This window comes from Salmo trutta, unplaced genomic scaffold, assembly GCF_901001165.1.
Source record: "Salmo trutta unplaced genomic scaffold, fSalTru1.1, whole genome shotgun sequence".
Taxonomy (NCBI): domain Eukaryota; kingdom Metazoa; phylum Chordata; class Actinopteri; order Salmoniformes; family Salmonidae; genus Salmo; species Salmo trutta.
Genome location: NW_021822662.1, coordinates 215,042 through 241,542, shown reverse-complemented (window position 1 = coordinate 241,542; position 26,501 = coordinate 215,042). Strand labels below are relative to the sequence as shown.

The window sequence follows — 26,501 nt, the reverse complement described above, 5'->3', positions numbered from 1 at the left end:
TGTTGTGTGGCATTGAAGCTCATTTGGAGATTTATTAACACAGTGTCCAAAGAAGGGCAAGATGTGTACAGAATGGAGTCGTCTGCGTAGAGGTGGATCAAGGAATCACTCGCAGCAACTGCGACATCATTGATATATTCAGAGAAAAGAGTCGGCCCGAGGATTGAACCCTGTTGTACCCCCATAAAGACTGCCAAAGGTCTGGACAACAGGCCCTCCGATTTGACAAACTGAACTCTATTTGAGAAGTAGTTGGTGAACCAGGCGAGGCAGTCAATTGAGAAACCAAGGCTGTTGAGTCTGCCGAATACGGTGATTGACAGAGTCGAAAGCCTTGGCCAGGTCGATGAAGACAGCTGCACAGTACTGTCTTTTATCAATGGCGGTTATGATATGGTTTAGTACCTTGAGTGTGGCCGAGGTGCACCTGTGACCAGCTCGGAAACCGGATTTCACAGCGGAGAAGGTACGATGAGATTCGAAATGGTCAGTGATCTGTTTGTTAACTTGGAATTCGAAGACTTTAGAAAGGCAGGGCAGGATGGATATAGGTCTGTAACAGTTTGGGTCTAGAGTGTCACCCCCTTTTGAAGAGGGGGATGACCAAGGCAGGAATCTCGGACGATACGAAAGAGAGGTTGAACAGACTAGTAATAGGGGTTGCAAAAATGGCGCCGGATAATTTTAGAAAGAGAGGGTCCAGATTGTCTAGCCCAGCTGATTTGTACAGGTCCAGGTTTTGCAGCTCTTTCAGAACTTCTGCCATCTGGATTTGGATGAAGGAGAAGCTGGGGAGGCTCGGGCAAGTAGCTGTGGGGGGTGCGGAGCTGTTGGCCGGGGCTGGGGTAGCCAGGAGGAAAGCGTGGCCAGCCGTTGAGAAATGCTTATTGAAATTCTCGTGGATGTATCGGTGGTGACAGTGTTTCCTAGCCTCAGTGCAGTGGGCAGCTGGGAGGAGGTGCTCTTATTCTCCATGGACTTTACAGCATCCCAGAACTTTTTGGAGTTAGAGCTATAGGATGCAAATTACTGTTTGAAAAAGCTAGCCTTTGCTTTCCTAACTGACTGTGTGTATTGGTTCCTGACTTCCCTGAAAACTTGCATATCGCGGGGACTATTCGATGCTAGTGCAGTACGCCACAGGATGTTTTTGTGCTGGTCAGGGCAGTCAGGTCTGGAGAGAACCAAGGGCTATATCTGTTCTTAGTTCTACATTTTTGAAAGGGGCATGCTTATTTAAGATGGTGAGGAAATTACTTTTAAAGAACAACCAGGCATCCTCTACTGACGGGATGATGTCAATATCCTTCCAGGATACCCGGGCCAAGTTGATTAGAAAGGCCTGCTTGCTGAAGTGTTTTTTCCAAAATGTATTTTTGATATTGTCGCAAAGCTAACTGAAAAGCAGTATTCCCCAGGAGAGTATGGCTTTCACTTCAGCAGTGATCTTTGACAAAAAGATCATGATGCTTCGTGCTTCTACACCTGCATTGCTTGCTGTTTGGGGTTTTAGGCTGGGTTTCTGTGCAGCACTTTGAGATATCAGCTGATGTAAGAAGGGCTATATAAATACATTTGATTTGATTATCATTAGCAAGCAAATTATATACTCCTCTTTGAATCTGCGTATTTCGCCAAAGCTCAGATGTCCTGAGTCTGCACAGAAGTGCCAGGACCTAGGATCAATGGAGACACTCAAGTTTTTTAATCCTGCATCTCTTTACAAATTCACAAAAATAGTCATGGCCTCTTAACCTTCCAGCTGCATACTGGACCCTATTCCAAATAAACTACTGAAACAGTCACTTCCTGTGCTTGGCCCTCCTATGTTGATCACAATAAACGGCTCCCTATCCACCAGATGTGTACCAAACTCACTAAAAGTGGCAGTTCTAAAGCCTATTTTGAAAAAACACAACCTTGACCTGGAAAATATAAAAAACAATTGAACTATATCGGATATCCCATTCCTCACATTATTTTGTGAAAAAGCTGTTGCGCAGCAACACACTGTCTTCCTGAAGACAAATAATGTATACAAAATGCTTCAGTCTGGTTTTAGATCCCATCATAGTACTGAGACTGCACTCATTTATGTAATTGCAAATTTCGGTGATCCTCAAGGTTCTATTTTAGGACCACTATTGTTTTCAATATACAGTATATTCTACCTCTTGGTGATGTTATTCGGAAACACAATGTCAACTTTCATTGCTATGTGGACGACACACAGCAGTACATTTAGATGAAACATGGTGAAGCCAACCCTGGAAGCCTGTGTTTCAGATATAAGGAAGTGGATGGCATCAAATGTTTTACTTTTAAACTCAGACAAAACAGAGATGCTAGTTCTAGGTCCCAAGAAACAAAGAGATCTTCTGTTGGATCTGACAATTAATCTTGATGGTAGTACAGTCATCGCAAATAAAACTGTAAAGGACCTCAGCATTACTCTGGACCCTGATCTCTCTTTAACCAAACCTATCAAGAATATTTCAAGGGCAGCTTTTTTCCATCTTCGTAACATTGCAAAAATCAGAAACCTTTAGTCCAAGAATTATGCAGAAAAGCTAATCCATGCTTTTGTCACTTCTAGATTAGTCTACTGCAATACTCTACTCTCCGGCTACCAGGATAAACCACTAAATATACTTAATTTAGTGCTTAACACTAGAATCTTGACTAGAACCAACAAATGTAATCATATTACTCCAGTGCTAGCCTCTCTACAGTGGTTTCATGTTAAGGCTAGGGCTGATTTCAAGGTTTTACTGCTAAAGTACAAAGCATTACATGGACTTTCTCCTACCTATATCTCCGATTTGGTCTAACTGTACATACTTACATGTACGCTACGGTCACAAGACGCAGGCCTCCTTACTGTCCCTAGAATTCCTAAGCAAACAGCTGGAGGCAGGGCTTTCTCCTACAGAGCTCCATTTTTATGGAATGGTCTGCCTACCCATGTGAGAGACGCAGACTCGGTCTCGACATTTTAGTCTTTTTTGAAGACTCATCTCTTCAGTAGGTCCTATGATTGAGTGTAGTCTGGCCCAGGGGTGTGAAGGTGAACAGAAAGGCACTGAGGTCTGTTGATATCCCTCAAGTGGTGTTTGGGCTGCGCTTTGGCAAAGTGGGTTGGGTTATATCCTGCCTGGTTGGCCCTGTCCGGGGGTATCGTCGGACAGGGCCACAGTGTACCCCGACGCCCCCTGTCTCAGCCTCCAGTATCTATGCTGCAATAGTTTATGTGCCGGGGGGCTAGGATCAGTCTGTCCTATCTGAATCTGGTGAAATCCTCCTGTCTTATCTGGTGTCCTGTGTGAATTTAAGTATGCTCCGTTTAATTCTCTCTCTCTCCCTGACTACCTGGCCAGATGACTCCTGGGTGTCCTCAGTCTACCTAGTTGTGCTGCTGCTCCAGTTTCAACTGTTCTGCCTGCGACTATAGGGTCCGATCCTGACCTGTTCACTGGACGTGCTACTTTGACCTGGACCTTCTGTTTTCGGCTCTCCCTCTCACTTTCTCTCTCTTCCACACCTGCTGTCTCGATCTCTGGATGCTCAGCTAAGAAAAGCCAAGTGACATTCAGGACTCTAGGACTCTAGGTGTGTAGGTGAAAATGCATGACTATGGTGATTTTCCAGTATCTAGACTGTATTCCCAAAAGTATTGAGACAGAAAACATAGGGTTAATTGATAGACGTGTAAGCAGAATAAAGGCAGAACTCAGGTGAATGAACAGAGCTGGATAAACAAAGAGTTAACCATTGGACATATAAAAACAGAACGTAAGCAGAATCCACAGGAGTGTACAGACTGGGTCAACATGGTGTTAATCACTAGACATGTAAAAACAGAACGTAAGCAGAAAATGTGTACTTTAGTTAATTAACATGTATCTGTAATAAGAACATATGTTTGTACTAATAAAGTATTATTAGAAGAGCACTTATGTTAGGAAAGTATATATGCAATAAATGTATTATTTTTTGTATTAACACTACGGCGTCACCACCAATATAATTTAAACTGAGCTAGGGGGCAGTATTTTCACGGCCGGATCAAAAACGTACCCGATTTAACTTGTTGGGGATAGGGGGCAGTATTTTCACGGCCGGATAAAAAACGTACCCGATTTAAACTGGTTACTACTCTTACCCAGAATATGCATATAATTAGTAGATTTGGATAGAAAACACTCTGAAGTTTCTAAAACTGTTTGAATGGTGTCTGTGAGTATAACAGAACTCATATGGCAGTCAAAACCCTGAGACAAATCCTAACAGGAAGTGGAAATCTGATTTGTGGAATCACTTTCAACCCTTTTACTACAATGACGCGTGTGCCCGTGGGTACTCTCTCGTTCCGAAACGTTTAGTAAGACAATGCAATCGTCCGCCTTGAATATTATTGAAGTTCTGATTGAAAAAGGCCCTAAAGATTTATGTTATACAACGTTTGACATGTTTGAACAAACGTAAATACATTTTTTTTGCACATTTGTGAGGACAAGTCCCGCACGCTTCGTACATTATGAGTAGCCTTCACAACGCGCTAACAAGAAGGAGCTATTGGGACATAAATTATTAACTTTTTCAAACAAAACTACATTTGTTGTGGACCTGGGATTCCTGGAAGTGCCTTTGGATGAAGATAATCAAAGGTAAGTGAATATTTACAATAGTATATTTGATTTTAGATGAGTCCAAGATGGTGCTAACCTGTATCGCCTAGACAATTTTTCTGAGCATAGCACCTCGTTTATTGCAAAGTGTGATTTCCCAGTAAAGTTATTTTTAAATCTGGCAATGCGGTTGCATTCACGAGATGTTAATCTATAATTCTTTGAATGACAATATTATATTTTACCAATGTTTTCGAATAGTAATTTTGTAAATTGTAGCGCTGCTTCACCGGAAGCATTTGAGGGAAAATATTTTCTGAACGTCACGCGCCGATGTAAAATGCTGTTTTTATATATAAATATGAACTTTATCGAACAAAAAATGCATGTATTGTGTAACATGATGTCCTAGGAGTGTCATCTGATGAAGATTGTCAAAGGTTAGTGCTGCATTTAGCTGTGTTTTGGGTATTTGTGATGCATGCTAGTTGCTTTGAAAATGGCAGTGTGATTATATTTGGCAGGGTACTCTCCTAACATAATCTAATGTTTTGCTTTTGCTGTAAAGCCTTTTTGAAATCGGACAACGTGGTTTGATTCAGGAGAGGTGTATCTATAAAATGGTGTAAAATAGTCATATGTTTGAGAAATTGAAGTTATAGCATTTATGAGATATTTGTATTTCGCGCGACGTGATTCCACTGGCTGTTGACTAGGGTGGGACGCAAACGTCCCACGTTTCCCAGACAGGTTAATCTGGTTACTACTCCTGCCCAGAAACTAGAATATGCATATAATTAGTAGATTTGGACTGAAAACATTCTAAAGTTTCTAAAACTGTTTGAATGGTGTCTGTGAGTATAACAGAACTCATATGGCAGGCCAAAACCTGAGAAGATTCCATACAAGAAGTGCCCTGTCTGACAATTTGTTGTCCTTCTGTTGCATCTCTATCGACATTACAGCATATGTGCTGTAACGTGACACTTTCTAAGGCTTCCATTGGCTCTCTAAAGCCGCCAGAAAGTGGAATGGGGTGTCTGCTGTCTCTGGGTAAAGTATAGCAGCTCTGTTTGTGAGTGGTCTGCCTGGGGACAGTGAGACTGGAGATGCGCGGTCACGAGACTTCTCAATTTTTTTATTTCAGCCTTTGAATGAATACAATGTTGGCCGGTTGGAATATTACTGCTATTTTCTGAGAAAAATAGCATAAAAATTGATTTTAAACAGCGTTTGACATGCTTCTAAGTACGGTAATGGAATATTTTGATTTTTTTTGTCACGAAATGCGCTCGCGCGTCATCCTTCGGATAGTGACCTGAACGCACGAACAAAACGGAGGTATTTGGATATAACTATGGATTATTTGGAACCAAAACAACATTTGTTGTTGAAGTAGAAGTCCTGGGAGTGCATTCTGATGAAGAACAGCAAAGGTAATCCAATTTTTCTAATAGTAATTCTGAGTTTAGGTGACCCCGAATTTGGCGGATGTCAAAATAGCTAGCCATGATGGCCAAGCTATGTACTTAGAATATTGCAAAATGTGCTTTCGCCGAAAAGCTATTTTAAAATCGGACATAGCGATTGCATAAAGGAGTTCTGTATCTATAATTCTTAAAATAATTGTTATGTATTTTGTAAACGTTTATCATGAGTAATTTAGTAAATTCACCGGAAGTGTTCGGTGGGTATGCTAGTTCTGAACATCACATGCTAATGTAAAAAGCTGGTTTTTGATATAAATATGAACTCTCCTAACATAATCTAATGTTTTGCTTTCGCTGTAAAGCCTTTTTGAAATCGGACAATGTGGTTAGATTAACGAGAGTCTTATCTTTAAAATGGTGTAAAATAGTTGATTGTTTGAGAAATTGAATTGTGGTATTTTAGTTGGTTTTGTATTTCGCGCCGTGCGATGCCATTGGCTGTTGGCTAGGGGTTCCGCAGGCAGAACGTCTGTCCTCAACAGGTTATCAAGCAAGAATTGAGAAAGAAAGACAATGGTGGCGAGAGGCCAAGGGGTGTTACTCATCTACATAGAGGGGAGTGACCATGTGTGTTATTTGAAGGTGGAAACCTATAAAGCCTGAAGTCTGTAACAAGAAAATTCAGTTGTTCCATGGAATTGCTTGACTAATGTTACTTTTGTAATAAAGTATTTTTGAATTTACAAGTTCCGGAATCTGAGAAATATTTGATTCAATATTTCCATGACACGTGTCGAAAGCATTCCACAGGGATGCTGGCCCATGTTGACTCCAATGCTTCCCACAGTTGTGTCAAGTTGGCTGGATGTCCTTTGGGTGGTGGACCATTCTTGGTACACACAGAAAACTGAGCGTAAAAAACCCAGCAGCGTTGCAGTTCTTGACACCAACTGATGCGTCTGGCACCTACTACTGTTGGGTTCACCTTGGGGTCATGATAGGGGCTGTACCAAATGTTTGATGTATTATAATAACTGATTATGCTTTTGTTGTATTAATAGAAGGGGAAGGGTTATAACACCCTTCCCCCTTACATTTATAGGGTCCTAGACTACAGATTAACAATATGTATATGCATTATAAGGTTTAATATTGTTCCACAGTTATTTTCTAGTCTCTGCTTCTTATATAAAAATGGTCTGAGAAGTGTGTCAAAGATAAAAGAGATGCAGAGACACAGAACTCTGCAGGGGGTGAAAGAGATATGAGACTTGTCATACATTCCACTATAAATCAACTTGGCAACATTTACTGCTGAGCCTTTAGATAACACTGAAACTCTTGTTTGTATAGCTGTGTAGGCATGGGCTTGGTCTCATGAGTAGAAGGTAATGATGTAGGCAGTGACATCACTAAGGCTGGACTTCGGGCTTAATAAAATAACTTGGACCCTTTCCCATGCGTGCTATGTTCCTGTTGTCAACTTCTGTCTGCAATTTCATTAATAAATGAATGAATGATTTACTTAAAGATATTGTCTGAATGCTAATTTCACCAATGAGCCAATGATTGACAAGGAATAAGGAACGAACCCCAACACTTCCATACCCCTTTCAAAGGCACTTACATTTTCTGTCTTGCTCGTTCAACCTCTGAATGGCAGACATGCACAATCCATGTCTCAATTGTCACAAAAATATGGCTTAAAAATCCTTCTTTAACCTGTCTCCTCCCCTTCATCCATACTGATTGAAGTGGATTTGACAAGAGACATCAATAATGGATCATAGCTTTCACCTGGATTCATCCATTATTGATGTCTCTTGTCAAATCCACTTCAATCAGTATGGATGAAGGGGAGGAGACAGGTTAAAGAAGGATTTTTAAGCCATATTTTTGTGACAATTGAGACATGGATTGTGCATGTCTGCCATTCAGGAGTTTTTCCTAGGGAGTTTTTCCCAGCCACCGTGCTTCTTTCACATGCATTGCTTGCTGTTTGGGGTTTTAGGCTGGGTTTCTGTACAGCACTTTGAGATTTCAGCTGATGTACGAAGGGCTATATAAATAAATTTGATTTGATTTGATTTGATTTGACCTGGTCAGTCTACAGTACATTCGAAAAGTATTCAGACCCCTTGACTTTTTCCACATTTTTTACGCTACAGCCATATTCTAAAATGTATTAAAATGTTTTTTTACTCATCAATATACACATAATACCCCATAATGACAAAGCGAAAACAGGTTTTTAGAAATTTCTGTAAATAATAATACAAAAATAAAATGAAATATCACATTTACATAAGTATTCAGATCCTTTACTCAGTACTTTGTTGAATATTAAGTACGACACATAATCAAGGGATACTACAGTGTGTAGTATAGTATTATACAGTATACTACAGTTTACTATAGAATTCTATAGTAAGTTCTGTAGTATTCTATAGTAAACGGTAGTATTTTTTTATGTGGGTTTTGCTGCGCCACAGTCTGTAGGATTTCGTCCCCTACGCATTCATAACCTACAATATATTTTTGCACTTAGCAACAGAGCGCCATCTACACTGTTTTTTTAGTTATCTAACTATTCTCTCATTGATTTCATTTACTTATTTCAGCTATTTGAGTTTGGGTTTTCAGTATAGTTTTCTAATGATGGCGGGACATATTATTCTGTTTTAATGTTACTGCTGAATCACTATGATAAATATAATAGTTTTTCTTCTGTATATTTTTACTAAAGCTGAGATACACTTTGAAGTGCAAAGTGTAGGGATAGACAGGTGAAATCAGTCATTGATACAAACATGGTGACGTAGCAGGAAGATTAGAACACTGTGAACCAAGAGGTTGTGAGTTCAAATCCCAGGTGAGGACATGATGAATGAAATTACTGTATGAATACACAATGTAATCATGTATCTCAAAAATGCAGTTGAAAATACTTTATGTTAAGAGCATTGTGTGTGTGTGTGTGTGTCCCTAGCAGTGCCAAAAGACAAAGAGCTGTGACTGGATCAGTGGTTCACCAATCAGGGCATTGAAGGGCTTGGCAACAGTAACAAGGGGTGATGTGTAATGAAACTAGTGAGCCCTGGGTAAAATGTTTTATTGGGTGGACGGGAACGTTTCTTTGAAACCATCGGGTAATGTGCAAGGGACAAACCCGGAGCTTTTGACCAGAGCCCTATGGACAGCCATGTTCCCTATATGTAGGTTTCTTCTAACCCATTGCTTTCTACAACAGATAATAACACGATTAGGTTATATCTTTACATTAAAAACTTGTGGTCTTATTAAATTCAACTGGTTGTTGACAGTATGGAACACAATACCATCGAGGAGTTTAGAAGGGAGAAACTCAAACTGTTATTCCATAGGCTGGGATCCACACTATGCAGCTGTTATTCTATAAGCTGGGATCCACACCATGCAGCTGTTATTCTATAGGCTGGGATCCACACTATGCAGCTGTTATTCTATAGGCTGGGATCCACACTATGCAGCTGTTATTCTATAGGCTGGGATCCACACTATGCAGCTGTTATTCTATAGGCTGGGATCCACACCATGCAGCTGTTATTCTATAGGCTGGGATCCACACTATGCAGCTGTTGGAAGAGCACATTTATCTCTGGCTGTCCACTGGGGCGTATTCATTACGCTGATTCTGTTGCGAAACGTTTCTTAAGTTTCGGAAGCAAACAGAACGAAACAGAGAGGGACCTACCTGAATGTGTCCAACAGAAACCCTCCTTTTGCTCTGTTTGTTTCCATTTGGTTCGCAAAAACAATGATTGATAGGCAGCTTAAACTTATTCAATTCAACCATTATTGGGTTAAAATACACATACTGTATACATTTGTGAACAGCCATCCTGAACAAACACAATCTGTAAGGAGCAAATAGCTAAATGAGAGAGCAGCAGTCTGAGTCACATCAATGCGCTATGTAGAAGGTAAAAATACATGATATCCATTTAGCCCGTAGACTGCACCACTGCTGTCGTCCTTACCTCCAAGTGTTTATTCAAGTTGGATCATCTGCCGACAGTAGTCGCACCATTGGAAGAAATAGCTTGGACTGTAGCATACTAAAGACTATTCCTGCTCTTTTCACACAATCCATTAAACACATTTGGTGTGTCGTCATAGTGGTCTCTGATTGGTCGTCAGACTCGCTCAGGTGGAACAAACTTAAACTTGGCCTTTTTTCAATGCTGATTTGAATGTCATTGAGAAAAGAGAAAGGTGTCAAAGACTCTTTTCACAAACATCCTTTCTGAATTTAAAAGTAATCCTCAAAGTAATCATCTAGTTTTTCAAAAGTATCTGTAATCTGATTACAATATTTTTGCTGGTAACGGATTACCGTAACAGTTACTCCCCAACCCTGTGTCACTATATAGGGAATATGGCTGTCCATAAGGCTCTGCTCCAACCCTGTGTCACTATGTAGGGAATACGGCTGTCCATAAGGCTCTGCTCCAACCCTGTGTCACTATATAGGGAATACGGCTGTCCATAAGGCTCTGCTCCAACCCTGTGTCACTATGTAGGGAATACGGCTGTCCATAAGGCTCTAATCCAACCCTGTGTCACTATGTAGGGAATACGGCTGTCCATAAGGCTCTGCTCCGACCCTGTGTCACTATGTAGGGAATACGGCTGTCCATAAGGCTCTGCTCCGACCCTGTGTCACTATGTAGGGAATACGGCTGTCCATAAGGCTCTGCTCCGACCCTGTGTCACTATGTAGGGAATACGGCTGTCCATAAGGCTCTGCTCCGACCCTGTGTCACTATGTAGGGAATACGGCGGTCCATAAGGCTCTGCTCCGACGCTGTGTCACTATGTAGGGAATACGGCTGTCCATAAGGCTCTGCTCCGACCCTGTGTCACTATGTAGGGAATACGGCTGTCCATAAGGCTCTGCTCCGACCCTGTGTCACTATGTAGGGAATACGGCTGTCCATAAGGCTCTGCTCCGACCCTGTGTCACTATGTAGGGAATACGGCTGTCCATAAGGCTCTGCTCCGACCCTGTGTCACTATGTAGGGAATACGGCTGTCCATAAGGCTCTGCTCCTACCCTGTGTCACTATGTAGGGAATACGGCTGTCCATAAGGCTCTGCTCCGACCCTGTGTCACTATGTAGGGAATACGGCTGTCCATAAGGCTCTGCTCCGACCCTGTGTCACTATGTAGGGAATACGGCTGTCCATAAGGCTCTGCTCCGACCCTGTGTCACTATGTAGGGAATACGGCTGTCCATAAGGCTCTGCTCCGACCCTGTGTCACTATGTAGGGAATACGGCTGTCCATAAGGCTCTGCTCCGACCCTGTGTCACTATGAAGGGAATACGGCTGTCCATAAGGCTCTGCTCCGACCCTGTGTCACTATGTAGGGAATACGGCTGTCCATAAGGCTCTGCTCCGACCCTGTGTCACTATGTAGGGAATACGGCTGTCCATAAGGCTCTGCTCCGACCCTGTGTCACTATGTAGGGAATACGGCTGTCCATAAGGCTCTGCTCCGACCCTGTGTCACTATGTAGGGAATACGGCTGTCCATAAGGCTCTGCTCCAACCCTGTGTCACTATATAGGGAATACGGGGGACCAGAAGGGAATTCCCACGGGGGACCAGTACGGAAAATAAATGTATGAAATGTATGCATTCACTACTGTAAGTCGCTCTGGATAAGAGCGTCTGCTAAATGACTAAAATGTAAAATGTAAATATGGCTGTCCATAAGGCTCTGCTCCAAAGTAGTGCACTATATAGGGAATATGGCTGTTCATAGGGCTCTGCTCAAAAGTTGTGCACTATATAGGGAACATGATGCAGTCAGGTTTCAAGACTAGTCATTCAACTGAGACTGCTCTTCTCTGTGTCACGGAGGCGCTCCGCGCTGCTAAAGCTAACTCTCTCTCCTCTGCTCTCATCCTTCTAGACCTATCGGCTGCCTTTGATACTGTGAACCATCAGATCCTCCTCTCCACCCTCTCCGAGTTGGGCATCTCCGGCGCGGCCCACGCTTGGATTGCGTCCTACCTGACAGGTCGCTCCTACCAGGTGGCATGGCGAGAATCTGTCTCCGCACCACGTGCTCTCGCCACTGGTGTCCCCCAGGGCTCTGTTCTAGGCCCTCTCCTATTCTCGCTATACACCAAGTCACTTGGCTCTGTCATATCCTCACTTGGTCTCTCCTATCATTGCTATGCAGACGACACACAATTAATCTTCTCCTTTCCCCCTTCTGATAACCAGGTGGCGAATCGCATCTCTGCATGTCTGGCAGACATATCAGTGTGGATGACGGATCACCACCTCAAGCTGAACCTCGGCAAGACGGAGCTGCTCTTCCTCCCGGGGAAGGACTGCCCGCTCCATGATCTCGCCATCACGGTTGACAACTCCATTGTGTCCTCCTCCCAGAGTGCTAAGAACCTTGGCGTGATCCTGGACAACACCCTGTCGTTCTCAACTAACATCAAGGCGGTGACCCGATCCTGTAGGTTCATGCTCTACAACATTCGCAGAGTACGACCCTGCCTCACACAGGAAGCGGCGCAGGTCCTAATCCAGGCACTTGTCATCTCCCGTCTGGATTACTGCAACTCGCTGTTGGCTGGGCTCCCTGCCTGTGCCATTAAACCCCTACAACTCATCCAGAACGCCGCAGCCCGTCTGGTGTTCAACCTTCCCAAGTTCTCTCACGTCACCCCGCTCCTCCGCTCTCTCCACTGGCTTCCAGTTGAAGCTCGCATCCGCTACAAGACCATGGTGCTTGCCTACGGAGCTGTGAGGGGAACGGCACCACCGTACCTTCAGGCTCTGATCAGGCCCTACACCCAAACAAGGGCACTGCGTTCATCCACCTCTGGCCTGCTCGCCTCCCTACCTCTGAGGAAGTACAGTTCCCGCTCAGCCCAGTCAAAACTGTTCGCTGCTCTGGCACCCCAATGGTGGAACAAGCTCCCTCACGACGCCAGGACAGCGGAGTCAATCACCACCTTCCGGAGACACCTGAAACCCCACCTCTTTAAGGAATACCTAGGATAGGATAAAGTAATCCTTCTAACCCCCCCCCCCCTTAAAAGATTTAGATGCACTATTGTAAAGTGGTTGTTCCACTGGATATCATAAGGTGAATGCACCAATTTGTAAGTCGCTCTGGATAAGAGCGTCTGCTAAATGACTTAAATGTAAATGTAAATGCATTACGGACACAGCCATTATGTATATAGTAATAGAGACAGAGAGGAAGGTTGAAGGTTTGAAGGTTTAAAGGTTTGCTGGAAATCTTGTATCTACTTTCTGTTACCTGTCTCTTTAAGGGGAACTTAGACAGTTTCTGGATGGGCGGGGAGGGCAGGGAATTCTGGGTAGACGTCCTCATACGACAGAGGATGATGATGACGACGGCCAGGATGAAGAGCACGCAGCCCGTCACGTAGATCAGGATGTCAGCATAGTCATCCTCCTTGTCACCATCCTCCAGCGCTGGAAGAGATCAGGGGTTAGATGTCAGGGGTTAGATGTTAGGGGTTAGAGGTTAGATGTTAGGGGTTAGATGTCAGGGGTTAGATGTTAGGGGTTAGATGTTAGGGGTTAAAGATTAGATGTTAGGGGTTAGGGGTTAGAGGTCAGGGGTTAGAGGTCAGGGGTTAGAGGTCAGGGGTTAGAGGTCAGGGGTTAGAGGTCAGGGGTTAGATGTCAGGGGTTAGAGGTTAGATGTTAGGGGTTAGATGTCAGGGGTTAGAGGTCAGGGGTTAGATGTTAGGGGTCAGAGGTCAGGGGTCAGGGGTTAGATGTTAAGGGTCAGAGGTCAGGGGTTAGATGTTAGGGGTTAGATGTTAGGGGTTAGAGGTTAGATGTTAGGGGTTAGATGTTAGGGGTTAGAGGTTAGGGGTTAGGGGTCAGGGGTTAGAGGTCAGGTCACTACAACCATTGCAGCCGGGTCCCAGATCTGTTTGTGCTATCATGACAACGGCTTATACCTCAACATGTTTGGCATGGCAACGTGTAATAAGGAGTTGGCAACTTGGCAAAAGAGCAGAAACAGACTGCCACCCAGGCTATAACCATTGTGTTGTTTAAATGTGTTGATTAATACCATCCTAAACATGTCTTTACTCAGTAACACACTGGAATAACAGCACCTGATTAATACCATCCTAAACATGTCTTTACTCAGTAACACACTGGAATAACAGCACCTGATTAATACCATCCTAAACATGTCTTTACTCAGTAACACACTGGAATAACAGCACCTGATTAATACCATCCTAAACATGTCTTTACTCAGTAACACACTGGAATAACAGCACCTGATTAATACCATCCTAAACATGTCTACTCAGTAACACACTGGAATAACAGCACCTGATTAATACCATCCTAAACATGTCTTTACTCAGTAACACACTGGAATAACAGCCCCTGAGGTTTGAACAGAACAACTCTTCCAGAAGTGGGAGAAAAGGTGACTGCATTGTACTGTACTGAAACTGAAATATTTTTAATGAGCTCACTAACCCTAAACCCTAACCCTAACCCTAAACCCTAACCCTAAACCCCAACCCTAACCCTAAACCCTAACCCTAAACCCTAACCCTAACTCTAATCCCTAACCCTAAACCCTAACCCTAAACCCTAAACCCTAACCCTAAACCTAAACCTAAACCTAAACCCGGTGCTGTTATAATCTCCACCCGGCACAGCCAGAAGAGGACTGGCCACCCCTCATAGCCTGGTTCCTCTCTAGGTTTCTTACTAGGTTCTGGCATTTCTAGAGAGTTTTTCTTAGCCACCGTGCTTCTACACCTGCATTGCTTGCTGTTTGGGGTTTTAGGCTGGGTTTCTGTACAGCACTTTGAGATATCAGCTGATATAAGAAGGGCTATATAAATAAATTTGATTTGATTTTGATTAAACCCTAACCCTAAACCCTAACCCTAAACCCTAACCCTAACCCTAACCATAACCCTAAACCCTAACCCTAAACCTAACCCTAAACCCTAACCCTAACCCTAAACCCTAACCCTAACCATAACCCTAAACCCTAACCCTAAACCCTAACCCTAACCCTAACCCTAAAGAAAACAACCAGCGTGTTGAGATATGTGATGACAGCTAAAACGTTTTCAGGAGTTTTGAGAGTTTAAAGGTGTCATGTTATAACAATGTAATCAACCATAAACCACCTATTCCTGCAGATAGAGTAATTATACCATAACACAGATGAGTTGCTTAGATTAAAAGGGATCTTCTAAGAGGCTGGGGCTAATAGTTCAGTCTAGGAGGCTGGGGGACATAGTTCAGTCTCTAGGAGGCTGGGGGTCATAGTTCAGTCTAGGAGGCTGGGGGTCATAGTTCAGTCTAGGAGGCTGGGGGTCATAGTTTCAGTCTAGGAGGCTGGGGGTCATAGTTCAGTCTAGGAGGCTGGGGGTCATAGTTCAGTCTAGGAGGCTGGGGGTCATAGTTCAATCTAGGAGGCTGGTGGACATAGTTCAGACTCTAGGAGGCTGGGGGACATAGTTCAGTCTAGGAGGCTGGGGGACATAGTTCAGTCTCTAGGAGGCTGGGGGTCATAGTTCAGTCTCTAGGAGGCTGGGGGTCATAGTTCAGTCTCTAGGAGGCTGGGGGTCATAGTTCAGTCTCTAGGAGGCTGGGGGTCATAGTTCAGTCTCTAGGAGGCTGGGGGTCATAGTTCAGTCTCTAGGAGGCTGGGGGTCATAGTTCAGTCTAGGAGGCTGGGGGTCATAGTTCAGTCTAGGAGGCTGGTGGACATAGTTCAGTCTCTAGGAGGCTGGGGGACATAGTTCAGTCTAGGAGGCTGGGGGACATAGTTCAGTCTCTAGGAGGCTGGGGGTCATAGTTCAGTCTCTAGGAGGCTGGGGGTCATAGTTTAGTCTCTAGGAGGCTGGGGGTCATAGTTTAGTCTCTAGGAGGCTGGGGGTCATAGTTCAGTCTCTAGGAGGCTGGGGGTCATAGTTCAGTCTCTAGGAGGCTGGGGGTCATAGTTTAGTCTCTAGGAGTCTGAGGGACAGTTTAGTTTCTAAATAAAAGGGCAATAACCTTTTACAAGCAGTAATCATCAACACCCACTGAAGTTTCTGCTCTGGAATCATCTCTGAGGTGTTGCTTCAGAATAATGTTTGGTACGTACTAAATTACAAAATCATCTCCATGACCGGTTTAAATTGCTTTATCTTATTTCGAGGTTACATTTGTGGACAGTTTCAGACACAGATATGCTTGCATTCAACAAACAGCAAGCAGCAGTTCTGAGATTCAATAGTAAATAGTTATGAATGACATGTATTTAGAGGGGAGGAGAGGAGAGAGAGAGGGGCGGGTATACCTGGGAGCACGGTGAGCCAAGCAGAGTGGTAAGCATACCCAATAGAGTTCCCTGCTAGACAAGTATACTCTCCTGCATCTTCTAAAGACACATTGGTAAGGAAGAGGCTCTCTAGTTCCTTATCCGTAGTGTTTATACCAGCCGTCTGGAGAGGAGGGGAGGAGGAGAGGAGGGGAGGGGTGGAGGGGAGAGAGAGGTGGAGAAAAAGGAACAGAGAAATTTCATAAACCAAACGCTCCAAGAGAAAATTCACCAAACACCAAATACACAGAGTACAAAGAGACACCAGTCACCATGGGAACAGAGGGTTATAGGTCAGGGGTCACAGGAAGCAGTACTGAAGACCTCATTCTACAGGGTTCCAGGCTGCTTGATGGGACGGTCGTTACCTCAACCTGAAAACAGCTGACACACAGAGGAGCAGTAGAGAACCACACCACCACACCACATACTGAACCAAGCTGAGAAGGAGGGGAGGAAGGGAGAGGGAGGAGGTGAGGGGAGGAGGAGGAGAGAGGAGGAGGGGAGGAAGGGAGAGGGAGGAGGTGAGGGGAGAGGAGGAGGAGAGAGGAGAAGGGAGGAGGAGGAGGAGAGGGGAGGAGGAGAGGGGAGAGGGGAGGGGAGGAGGAGGGGAGGAAGGGAGAAGGAGGAGGAGAGAGGGGAGAGGGGAGGAGGAGATGGGAGGAGGAGAGGGGAGAAGGGAGGGGAGGAGAGGAGATGGGAGGAGACGGGAGAGGGGAGGGGAGGAGATGGGAGGAGGTGGGAGAGGAAGGGAGAAGGAGGAGGAGAGGGGAGGAGGAGAGGGGAGGGGAGGAGGAGGAGATGGGAGGAGATGGGCTGAACACATTTTTGCTTTTGACTACATGCTTTTTGAACTAGGACCCAAGGCCATATGATCAGCACCATGGTATCTGCAAAAACACACTGCTGTAAAGTCGAGGATAGGAAACACCATGGGTGTATTTCAATAGAGGATAGGAAACCCCATGGGTGTATTTCAATAGAGGATAGGAAACCCCATGGGTGTATTTCAATAGAGGATAGGAAACCCCATGGGTGTATTTCAATAGAGGATAGGAAACCCCATGGGTGTATTTCAATAGAGGATAGGAAACACCATGGGTGTATTTCAATAGAGGATAGGAAACACCATGGGTGTATTTCAATAGAGGATAGGAAACACCATGGGTGTATTTCAATAGAGGATTGGAAACCCCATGGGTGTATTTCAATAGAGGATAGGAAAGAGAAGGAGCGAGAAGGGAAGGAGGGAGAGGAGGGAGAGGGAGAGGAGGGAGAGGGAGAGGAGGAGAGGAGGGAGAGGAGAGGAGGGAGGAGAGGAGGGAGAGGAGAGGAGGGACAAGGAGAAGGGAGGAAAGGAGGGAGAGGTAGAAGGGGAGCAGGAGGAGGAGAGGAGCGAGAGGAGCGAGAGGAGGAAGAGGAGAGGGGAGGAGAGTAGAGGAGAGGAGGGAGAGGAGGGAGGAGAGGAGGGAGAAGTCAACAAGGGGGAGGACAGGAGGGAGAATGAGAGGAGGGGGAGGAGAGGAGAGGAGGGAGAACGAAAGGAGGGAGAGGAGAGAAGGAAGAAGAGAGGGGAGGAGATGAGGGGGAGGAGGGAGAGGGGCAGGAGGGAGAGGAGGGGACGGGGGAGGAGGGAGAGGAGATGAGGGAGGAGAGTAGGGAGAGGGAGAAGTCAACGAGGGGGAGGACAGGAGGGAGAACGAAAGGAGGGAGAGGAGAGAAGGAAGAAGAGAAGAGAGGACGGAGGGGGAGAGGGGGAGAGGGGGAGGAGGGAGAGGAGGGAGAAGGGGAGGAGGGAGATGGAGAAGGGAGAAGAGAGAGGGATAGGGAAGGAGGGGGAGGTAAATGGATGAGACACTAACTATTTCAGTGTAACAGGGCTAATTCAATCAAACCCGCATTGCAGTATTTACACAGTAGCTTTTTTTCCAATGTTCAAATTAACTCTCAGATTGGTTTTGGGTAATGTATAAAAACCTACAACTACTACCAGGGCGACCACTCTCACAGGTATACTTTCACTTTTCAGAATTAGTGTGTGGGCACAGGATGAATATTGTAAAAAAAGACACAGCGTAAACATTGCTAGGGAGGGTTAGGGAGACGGGGAGAGACAGGGGGAGACAGAAGGAGACAGGGAGACAGAAGGAGACAAGGAGACAGAGGGAGACAGAGGGAGACAGGGGGAGACAGAGGGAGACGGGGAAAGACAGGGAGAGACAGAAGGAGACAGGGAGACAGGGAGACAGGGGGAGACAGAGGGAGACAGAGGGAGACAGAGGGAGACAGAGGGAGACAGGGAGAGACAGAAGGAGACAGGGAGAGACAGAAGGAGACAGGGAGACAGAGGGAGACAGGGAGACAGAGGGAGACAGGGAGAGACAGAAGCAGACAGAGGGAGACAGAGGGAGACAGGGAGACAGAGGGAGACAGGGAGACAGGGAGAGACAGAAGGAGACAGGGAGAGACAGAAGGAGACAGGGAGACAGAGGGAGACAGGGAGAGACAGAAGGAGACAGAAGGAGACAGGGAAAGACAGAGGGAGACAGGGAGAGACAGAAGGAGACAGAGGGAGACAGAGGGAGACAGAAGGAGACAGGGAGACAGGGAAAGAAAGGGGTGACAGGGAGGGTTGTTACAACAGTAGACAGCTTGGAGCACCAGGTGGTCATAGTGGTAGTGGGTTTACCTGGTTTACCTGGTCTGTGTACTGAGAGCGAGAAGGCGTTTTCTGACTTTCCTACAAAGTTAGATGCTCGACACCAGTACTTCCCGGCATCAGCTTCTCTCACATTCAACACATTCAGTTTAACATCAACCTCTGTCCTCCTGCTGACTAGACTCTGGATAGAAGGAGTTAAAACCATGAAGTTACATAGATTTAATAGGATCTCTGTGGTTAAAACACAATGGAAATTACACGTATATGCACACACACAAACACACACACACACACACACACACCCCAGCAATACTGGTGACAAAATAAATTGTTGATGAATAATTTAACACATAGTACATGAGAAAATGGATTATAGATTATACTTGACTAAATCACATCATGTATTCATAATCATTTATTTAACTAGGCAGGACAGTTAAGAACCAATTCTTATTTTCAATGACGACCTACCAGGGAACAGTGGGTTAACTGCCTTGTTCATGGGCAGAACGACAGATTTTCACCTTGTCAGCTCGGGGGTTCGATCTTGCAAACTTTCGGTTACTAGGCCAACAACTAAAACATTTAATGTATTCATAATATTATAGTTGATAAAACACATCACGTATTAATAGATTATAATTGATAACCTGTTCACCGGACATGCTACCTGTCCCAGACCTGCTGTTTTCAACTCTCTAGAGACAGCAGGAGCGGTAGAGATACTCTCAATGATCGGCTATGAAAAGCCAACTGACATTTACTCCTGAGGTGCTGACCTGTTGCACCCTCGACAACCACTGTGATTATTATTATTTGACCATGCTGGTCATCTATGAACATTTGAACATCTTGACCATGTTCTGTTATAATCTCCACCCGGCACAGCCAGAAGAGGACTGGCCACCCCTCATAGCCTGGTTCCTCTCTAGGTTTCTTCCTAGGTTTTGGCCTTTCTAGGGAGTTTTTCTTAGCCACCGTGCTTCTACACCTGCATTGCTTGCTGTTTGGGGTTTTAGGCTGGGTTTCTGTACAGCACTTTGAGATACCAGCTGATGTAAGAAGTGTCTCCTGACCCCTCCTGTCTCAGCCTCCAGTATTTATGCTGCAGTAGTTTATGTGTCGGGGGGCTAGGGTCAGTCTGTCACATCTGGAGTATTTCTCTTGTCTGCTAAATTACTTAAATGTAAAATGTAAATGTCTTTTCCGGTGTCCTGTGTGAATTTAAATATGCTCTCTCTAATTCTCTCTTTCTCTTTCTTTCTTTCTCTCTCTCGGAGGACCTGAGCCCTAGGACCATGCCTCAGGACTACCTGGCTTGATGACTCCTTGCTGTCCCCAGTTCACCTGGCCCTGCTGCTGCTCCAGTTCCAACTGTTCTGCCTGCAGCTATGGAACCCTGACCTGTTCACCGGACGTGCTACCTGTCCCAGACCTGTTGTCCCAGACCTGCTGGAACCCTGACCTATTCACCGGACGTGCAACCTGTCCCAGACCTGCTGTTTTCAACTCTCTAGAGACAGCAGGAGCGGTAGAGATACTCTCAAAGATCGGCTATGAAAAAGCCAACTGACATTTACCCCTGAGGTGCTGACCTGTCGCACCCTCGACAACTACTGTGATTATTATTATTTGACAATGCTGGTCATTTATGAACATTTGAACATCTAGGCCATGTGCTGTTATAATCTCCACCCGGCACAGCCAGAAGAGGACTGGCCACCCCTCATAGCCTGGTTCCTCTCTAGGTTTCTTCCTAGGTTTTGGCATTTATAGGGAGTTTTTCCTAGCCACCGTGCTTCTACACCTGCATTGCTTGCTGTTTGGGGTTTTAGGCTGGGTTTCTGTACAGCACTTTGTGAGATCAGCTGATGTAAGAAGGGCTATATAAATAAATTTGATTTGATTTGATTTGATTCATGAATAAATTTGATTGATTGATAAACGACATCATGTATTAATAGATTATAGTTGATTAAAATACATCATGTATTAATAATATTATAGTTGATAAAACACATGTATTCATGATATTATAGTTGATAAAATATATAATGTATTAATAGATTATAGTTGATAAAACACATGTATTCATGATATTATAGTTGTCACGCCCTGACCAGGTGAACTCTTCTATTTTGGTCAGGGTGTGGCATTTCTATAGTTTATTTTCTATGTTTTTGGTATAGCCTTGCTTTGGGGCGTATTTCTATGTTGGGTTCTGTCGATTCCCAATCAGAGACAGCTGTCGCTAGTTGCCTCTGATTGGGGAATCATATTTAAGTTCTTTTTCCCCCCACGATGTTTGTGGGTTGTTGTCTCTTTGATTTTGAGCAGCTAACGTATCGGTACTTTCTTTGTTTTGTACGTGTTTATTTCGGTGTAAAAGAATAAACATGTTCGCTCCCAGCTGCGTTTTGGTCCGCTTCCTCGTTACCTAACGCCGAACGTTACAGAACAACCCACCAAACCAGGACCAAGCAGCAGAGGAACGAAGAGGAAGGATGGACATGGGCCGAGTTAAGGAGGAGCATTTCCAGGGCGATGGAAGAGTTTAGGGAGACCGAGAGGTATCCCCAATAATTTTTTAGGGGGGGGCACAAGGGCTGTTTGACGGGGCAGGAGCTGCCCGCCAGTCAACAGTCACCAGAGCTGCCCGCCAGTCAACAGTCGTCGGAGCTGCCCGCCAGTCAACAGTCGTCGGAGCTGCCCGCCAGTCAACAGTCGTCGGAGCTGCCCGCCAGTCAACAGTCGTCGGAGCTGCCCGTCAGTCAACAGTCGTCGGAGCTGCCCGTCAGTCAACAGTCGTCGGAGCTGCCCGTCAGTCAACAGTCGTCGGAGCTGCCCGCCAGTCAACAGTCGCCGGAGTGGTCAGACTGCGCTGAACTGCCGGAGTGGCCAGACTGCGCTGAACTGCCGGAGTGGCCAGACTGCGCTGAACTGCCGGAGTGGCCAGACTGCCCTGAACTGCCGGAGTGGCCAGACTGCGCTGAACTGCCGGAGTGGCCAGACTGCGCTGAACTGCCGGAGTGGCCAGACTGCCCTGAACTGCCGGAGTGGCCAGACTGCCCTGAACTGCCGGAGTGGCCAGACTGCCCTGAACTGCCGGAGTGGCCAGACTGCCCAGACTGTCCCGAGCTGCCAGACGTCCCCAGTCCAGTCCGGCCCGTCCCTGCTCCCCGCACCAGGTTAGTGGTGCGTGTCCCCAGTCCAGTCCGGCCCGTCCCTGCTCCCCGCACCAAGCCAGTGGTGCGTGTCCCCAGTCCAGTCCGGCCCGTCCCTGCTCCCCGCACCAGGTTGGTGGTGCGTGTCCCCAGGCCAGTCCGGCCCGTCCCTGCTCCCCGCACCAGGTTGGTGGTGCGTGTCCCCGGTCCTGTCCGGCCCGTCCCTGTTCCCCGCACCAGGCCCACGGCGCGTGTCCACAGTCCGGCACGGCCTGTGTCCGGTCCACCGGTGACCAGTCCTGTTCCGGTCGGCGGCTCCGCTCCGGAGCCTGAGCATGCCGCTCCACCGTGGTCCAGTCCGGGCCAGAGGGGTAGGGCTAGGGTGGACGCAGGGGGAGAAACACGCCCGGGGCCAGAGCCTCCACCGAGGGTGAGGCGCCCACCCGGGTCCCCCCCCTAATAGACTTTAGGTTGGTGCGCCGGGAGTACGCACCGTTGGAGGGGGGGTACTGTCACGCCCTGACCAGGTGAACTCTTCTATTTTGGTCAGGGTGTGGCATTTCTATAGTTTATTTTCTATGTTTTTGGTATAGCCTTGCTTTGGGGCGTATTTCTATGTTGGGTTCTGTCGATTCCCAATCAGAGACAGCTGTCGCTAGTTGCCTCTGATTGGGGAATCATATTTAAGTTCTTTTTCCCCCCACGATGTTTGTGGGTTGTTGTCTCTTTGATTTTGAGCAGCTAACGTATCGGTACTTTCTTTGTTTTGTACGTGTTTATTTCGGTGTAAAAGAATAAACGTGTTCGCTCCCAGCTGCGTTTTGGTCCGCTTCCTCGTTACCTGACGCCGAACGTTACAATAGTTGATAAAATATATTATGTATTAATAGATCATAGTTGATAAAACACATGTATTCATGATATTATAGCTGATAAAATATATCATGTATTAATAGATTATAGTTGATTAAAATACACCATGTATTCAGAATATTATAGTTGATTAAAATACACCATGTATTCAGAATATTATAGTTGATTAAATACATCATGTATTAATAGATTATAGTTAGTTAAAACATATAATGTATTCATAATAGTATAGCTAATTCATTAAAACCATGGCTGCTTCCAACCTATTCATGAGTCAGACATCAGCATTTTAGGCTTTCATATAGACAGCCTTTCACATAAGTTTCATTTTTTTCATTTCTTAAAAACACCCCACTTTTTTTAAAATTGAAAGCTGCTCTGCCACCACCACTCCCCCTCCTCCCCACTCCCCCTCCTCCCCTCTCCCTAACCACATCCTCTCTCTCTCTCTCCTCCTCCCTCTCTCTCCTGCTCTCTTTCTCTCCTCTCACTCTCTCTCTCTCCTCCTCCTCCCTCTCTCTCCTGCTCTCTTTCTCTCCTCTCTCCCTCTCTCTCTCCTCCTCCCTCTCTCTCCTCTCTTCTCTCCTCTCTCCTGCTCTCTCTCTCCTCCCTCTCTCCTGCTCTCTTTCTCTCCTCTCCCTCTCCTCCTCCTCCTCCCTCTCTCCTTCTCTCGTTCTCTCCTCTCCCTCTCTCCTCCCTCTCTCCTGCTCTCTCTCTCTCTCTCTCTCTCTCTCTCTCTCTCCTCCCTCTCTCCTGCTCTCTTTCTCTCCTCTCTCTCTCTCTCTCTCCTCCTCCCTCTCTCTCCTTCTCTTTTGCTCCTCTCTCCTCTCTCTCTCTCTCCTCCCTCTCTCCTGCTCTCTTTCTCTCCTCTCCCTCTCTCTCTCTCCTCCTCCCTCTCTCTCCTGCTCTCTTTCTCTCCTCCCTCTACCTCTCTTCTCGCCTCTCCCTCTCTCCCTCTCTCTCCTTCTCTCTTTCTCTCCTCTCCCTCTCTCTCCTCCTCCTCTCTCTCCTTCTCTCTTTCTCTCCTCTCTCCTGCTCTCTCTCTCTCCTCCTCTCTCCTGCTCTCTTTCTCTCCTCTCCCTCTCTCTCTCTCTCCTCCTCCCTCTCTCTCCTTCTCTCTTTCTCTCCTCTCTCCCTCTCTCTCTCTCTCTCTCTCTCTCTCTCCTCCCCTCTCCTGCTCTCTTTCTCTCCTCTCCCCTCTCTCTCTCTCTCCTCCTCCCTCTCTCTCCTTCTCTCTTTCTCTCCTCTCTCCCTCTCTCTCTCTCTCTCTGCTGACTCTGCCCTTCCCCTCATTATTTAGCTCAGTTTTTCCATGGTAGCTTTTTCGGGTGCCTCTTCCCTCTCTCCTCCCTCTCTCAGACGAGGCGACGCAGCACATCAGAGTCTGGGTGGTTAAACGCTGTCTCCCTCTGCCTGTCTGCCGCCACCACATCAGTTAACACTCTCACTCTCTCCTCTCTCTCTCTCTCTCTTATTCTCTCTATCGCTCTCCATCTCTCTCTCCTCACTCTCACTCTCTCTCTCTCTCTCTCTTATTCTCTCTATCGCTCTCCATCTCTCTCTCCTCACTCTCACTCTCTCCTCTATCTCTCCATCTCTCTCTCTCCTCCCTCTCGGTCTCTCCCTCTTTTTCTCTCCTCTCTTCCATCTCTCTCTCTCCCTCTCTCTCTCTTTCTCTCTCTCTCTCTACTTTCTTCCGTCTCTCTGCTTGCCTGCCACCACCACACCAGTTCCCTTTAGTCCAAACCAGATGTTTGTTTTATTCCTTCGATGCAGAAAAAGACAAGAATGAGAAAGCAAGATTCTTGATTTCTCTGGAAGTCTCTTTCTCTGAGCTCAAATAAAATCGTTTTTAAAACTCTCTGGTGAGAAGGAAGGGTGTTGTCCCTCGAGACTGCTCTGTTGAGGAACACTACAGTTATGGAACTCTGATACAAACACCAAATGACTTCTCTGTTATAATAATATTAACACCAAACTATCTAGAAGACTGGAGAGAGAACACCCAACTAGTCTCTAACATTCTGAACCTAGCCTCATCTTAGTCCTGTATGTAGACCTCCCCTTCAGCCTCATCCTAGACCTCCCCTTCAGCCTCACCCTAGACCTCCCCTTCAGTCTCATCCTAGACCTCTCATTCAGCCTCACCCTAGACCTCCCCTTCAGCCTCATCCTAGACCTCTCATTCAGACTCATCCTAGACCTCCCCTTCAGCCTCACCCTAGACCTCCCCTTCATACTCACCCTAGACCTCCCCTTCAGCCTCACCCTAGACCTCCCCTTCAGCCTCATCCTAGACCTCCCCTTCATACTCACCCTAGACCTCCCCTTCAGCCTCACCCTAGACCTCCCCTTCAGCCTCATCCTAGACCTCCCCTTCAGCCTCACCCTAGACCTCCCCTTCAGCCTCACCCTAGACCTCCCCTTCAGCCTCACCCTAGACCTCCCTTTCAGCCTCATCCTAGACCTCCCATTCAGCCTGACCCTAGACCTCCCCTTCAGCCTCATCCTAGAACTCTCATTCAGACTCATCCTAGACCCACCACTCAGTCTCATCCTAGACCTCCCCTTCAGGCTCACCCTAGACCTCCCCTTCAGCCTCATCCTAGACCTCCCCTTCAGCCTCACCCTAGACCTCCCCTTCAGCCTCATCCTAGACCCCCCCTCCGCGTCACCCTAGACCTCCCCTTCAGCCTCATCCTAGACCTCCCCTTCAGCCTCACCCTAGACCTCCCCTTCAGCCTCATCCTAGACCCCCCCTCCGCGTCACCCTAGACCTCCCCTTCAGCCTCACCATAGACCTCCCCTTCAGCCTCATCCTAGACCTCCCCTCCGCGTCACCCTAGACCTCCCCTTCAGCCTCACCATAGACCTCCCCTTGAGCCTCACCCTAGACCTCTCATTCAGGCTCACCCTAGACCTCCCCTTCAGCCTCATCCTAGACCTCCCCTTCAGACTCATCCTAGACCCACCACTCAGCCTCATCCTAGACCTCCCCTTCAGACTCATCATAGACCCACCATTCAGACTCATCCTAGACCCACCACTCAGCCTCATCCTAGACCTCCCCTTTAGCCTCATCATAGAAACATGGAGTTCTCCTAGGATGAGGCTGAAGGGTGAGTCTGAAGGGGAGGTCTAGGATGAGGCTGAAGGGGAGGTCTAGGGTGAGGCTGAAGGGGAGGTCTAGGATGAGGCTGAAGGGCAGGTCTAGGGGTGTCTACATACAGGACTAGGAGAACTCCATGTTTCCATTGTTTCCTCACTGCTAATACTGACTGGACTCCTGCTGTGGATAGTGGTAGAGCCTCTTTCCTTATTGGTCTAGGTAACCAAGAAAAATA

The 26,501-nt window shown here is 46.4% G+C and overlaps 1 protein-coding gene across 9 annotated transcripts in view; it reads right to left on the bottom strand.

Moving 5' to 3' along the window:
• The window catches only part of LOC115183113 (fibroblast growth factor receptor 3), a 166,197-nt gene that overhangs the window by 46,003 nt on the left and 93,693 nt on the right, over window positions 1-26,501 (bottom strand). For 4 of the 9 annotated variants that reach the window (XM_029744452.1, XM_029744453.1, XM_029744459.1 and 1 more), the window contains 2 exons: window positions 19,148-19,301; window positions 13,387-13,571 (listed from right to left, as the gene is read on the bottom strand). In XM_029744452.1, the coding sequence (XP_029600312.1) occupies window positions 13,387-13,571; window positions 19,148-19,301 (339 nt within the window). Of the gene's footprint in view, window positions 1-13,386; window positions 13,572-16,437; window positions 16,583-19,147; window positions 19,302-26,501 lie in introns of all 9 variants that reach the window. The other 5 variants (XM_029744454.1, XM_029744455.1, XM_029744457.1 and 2 more) reach the window with 3 other exon arrangements.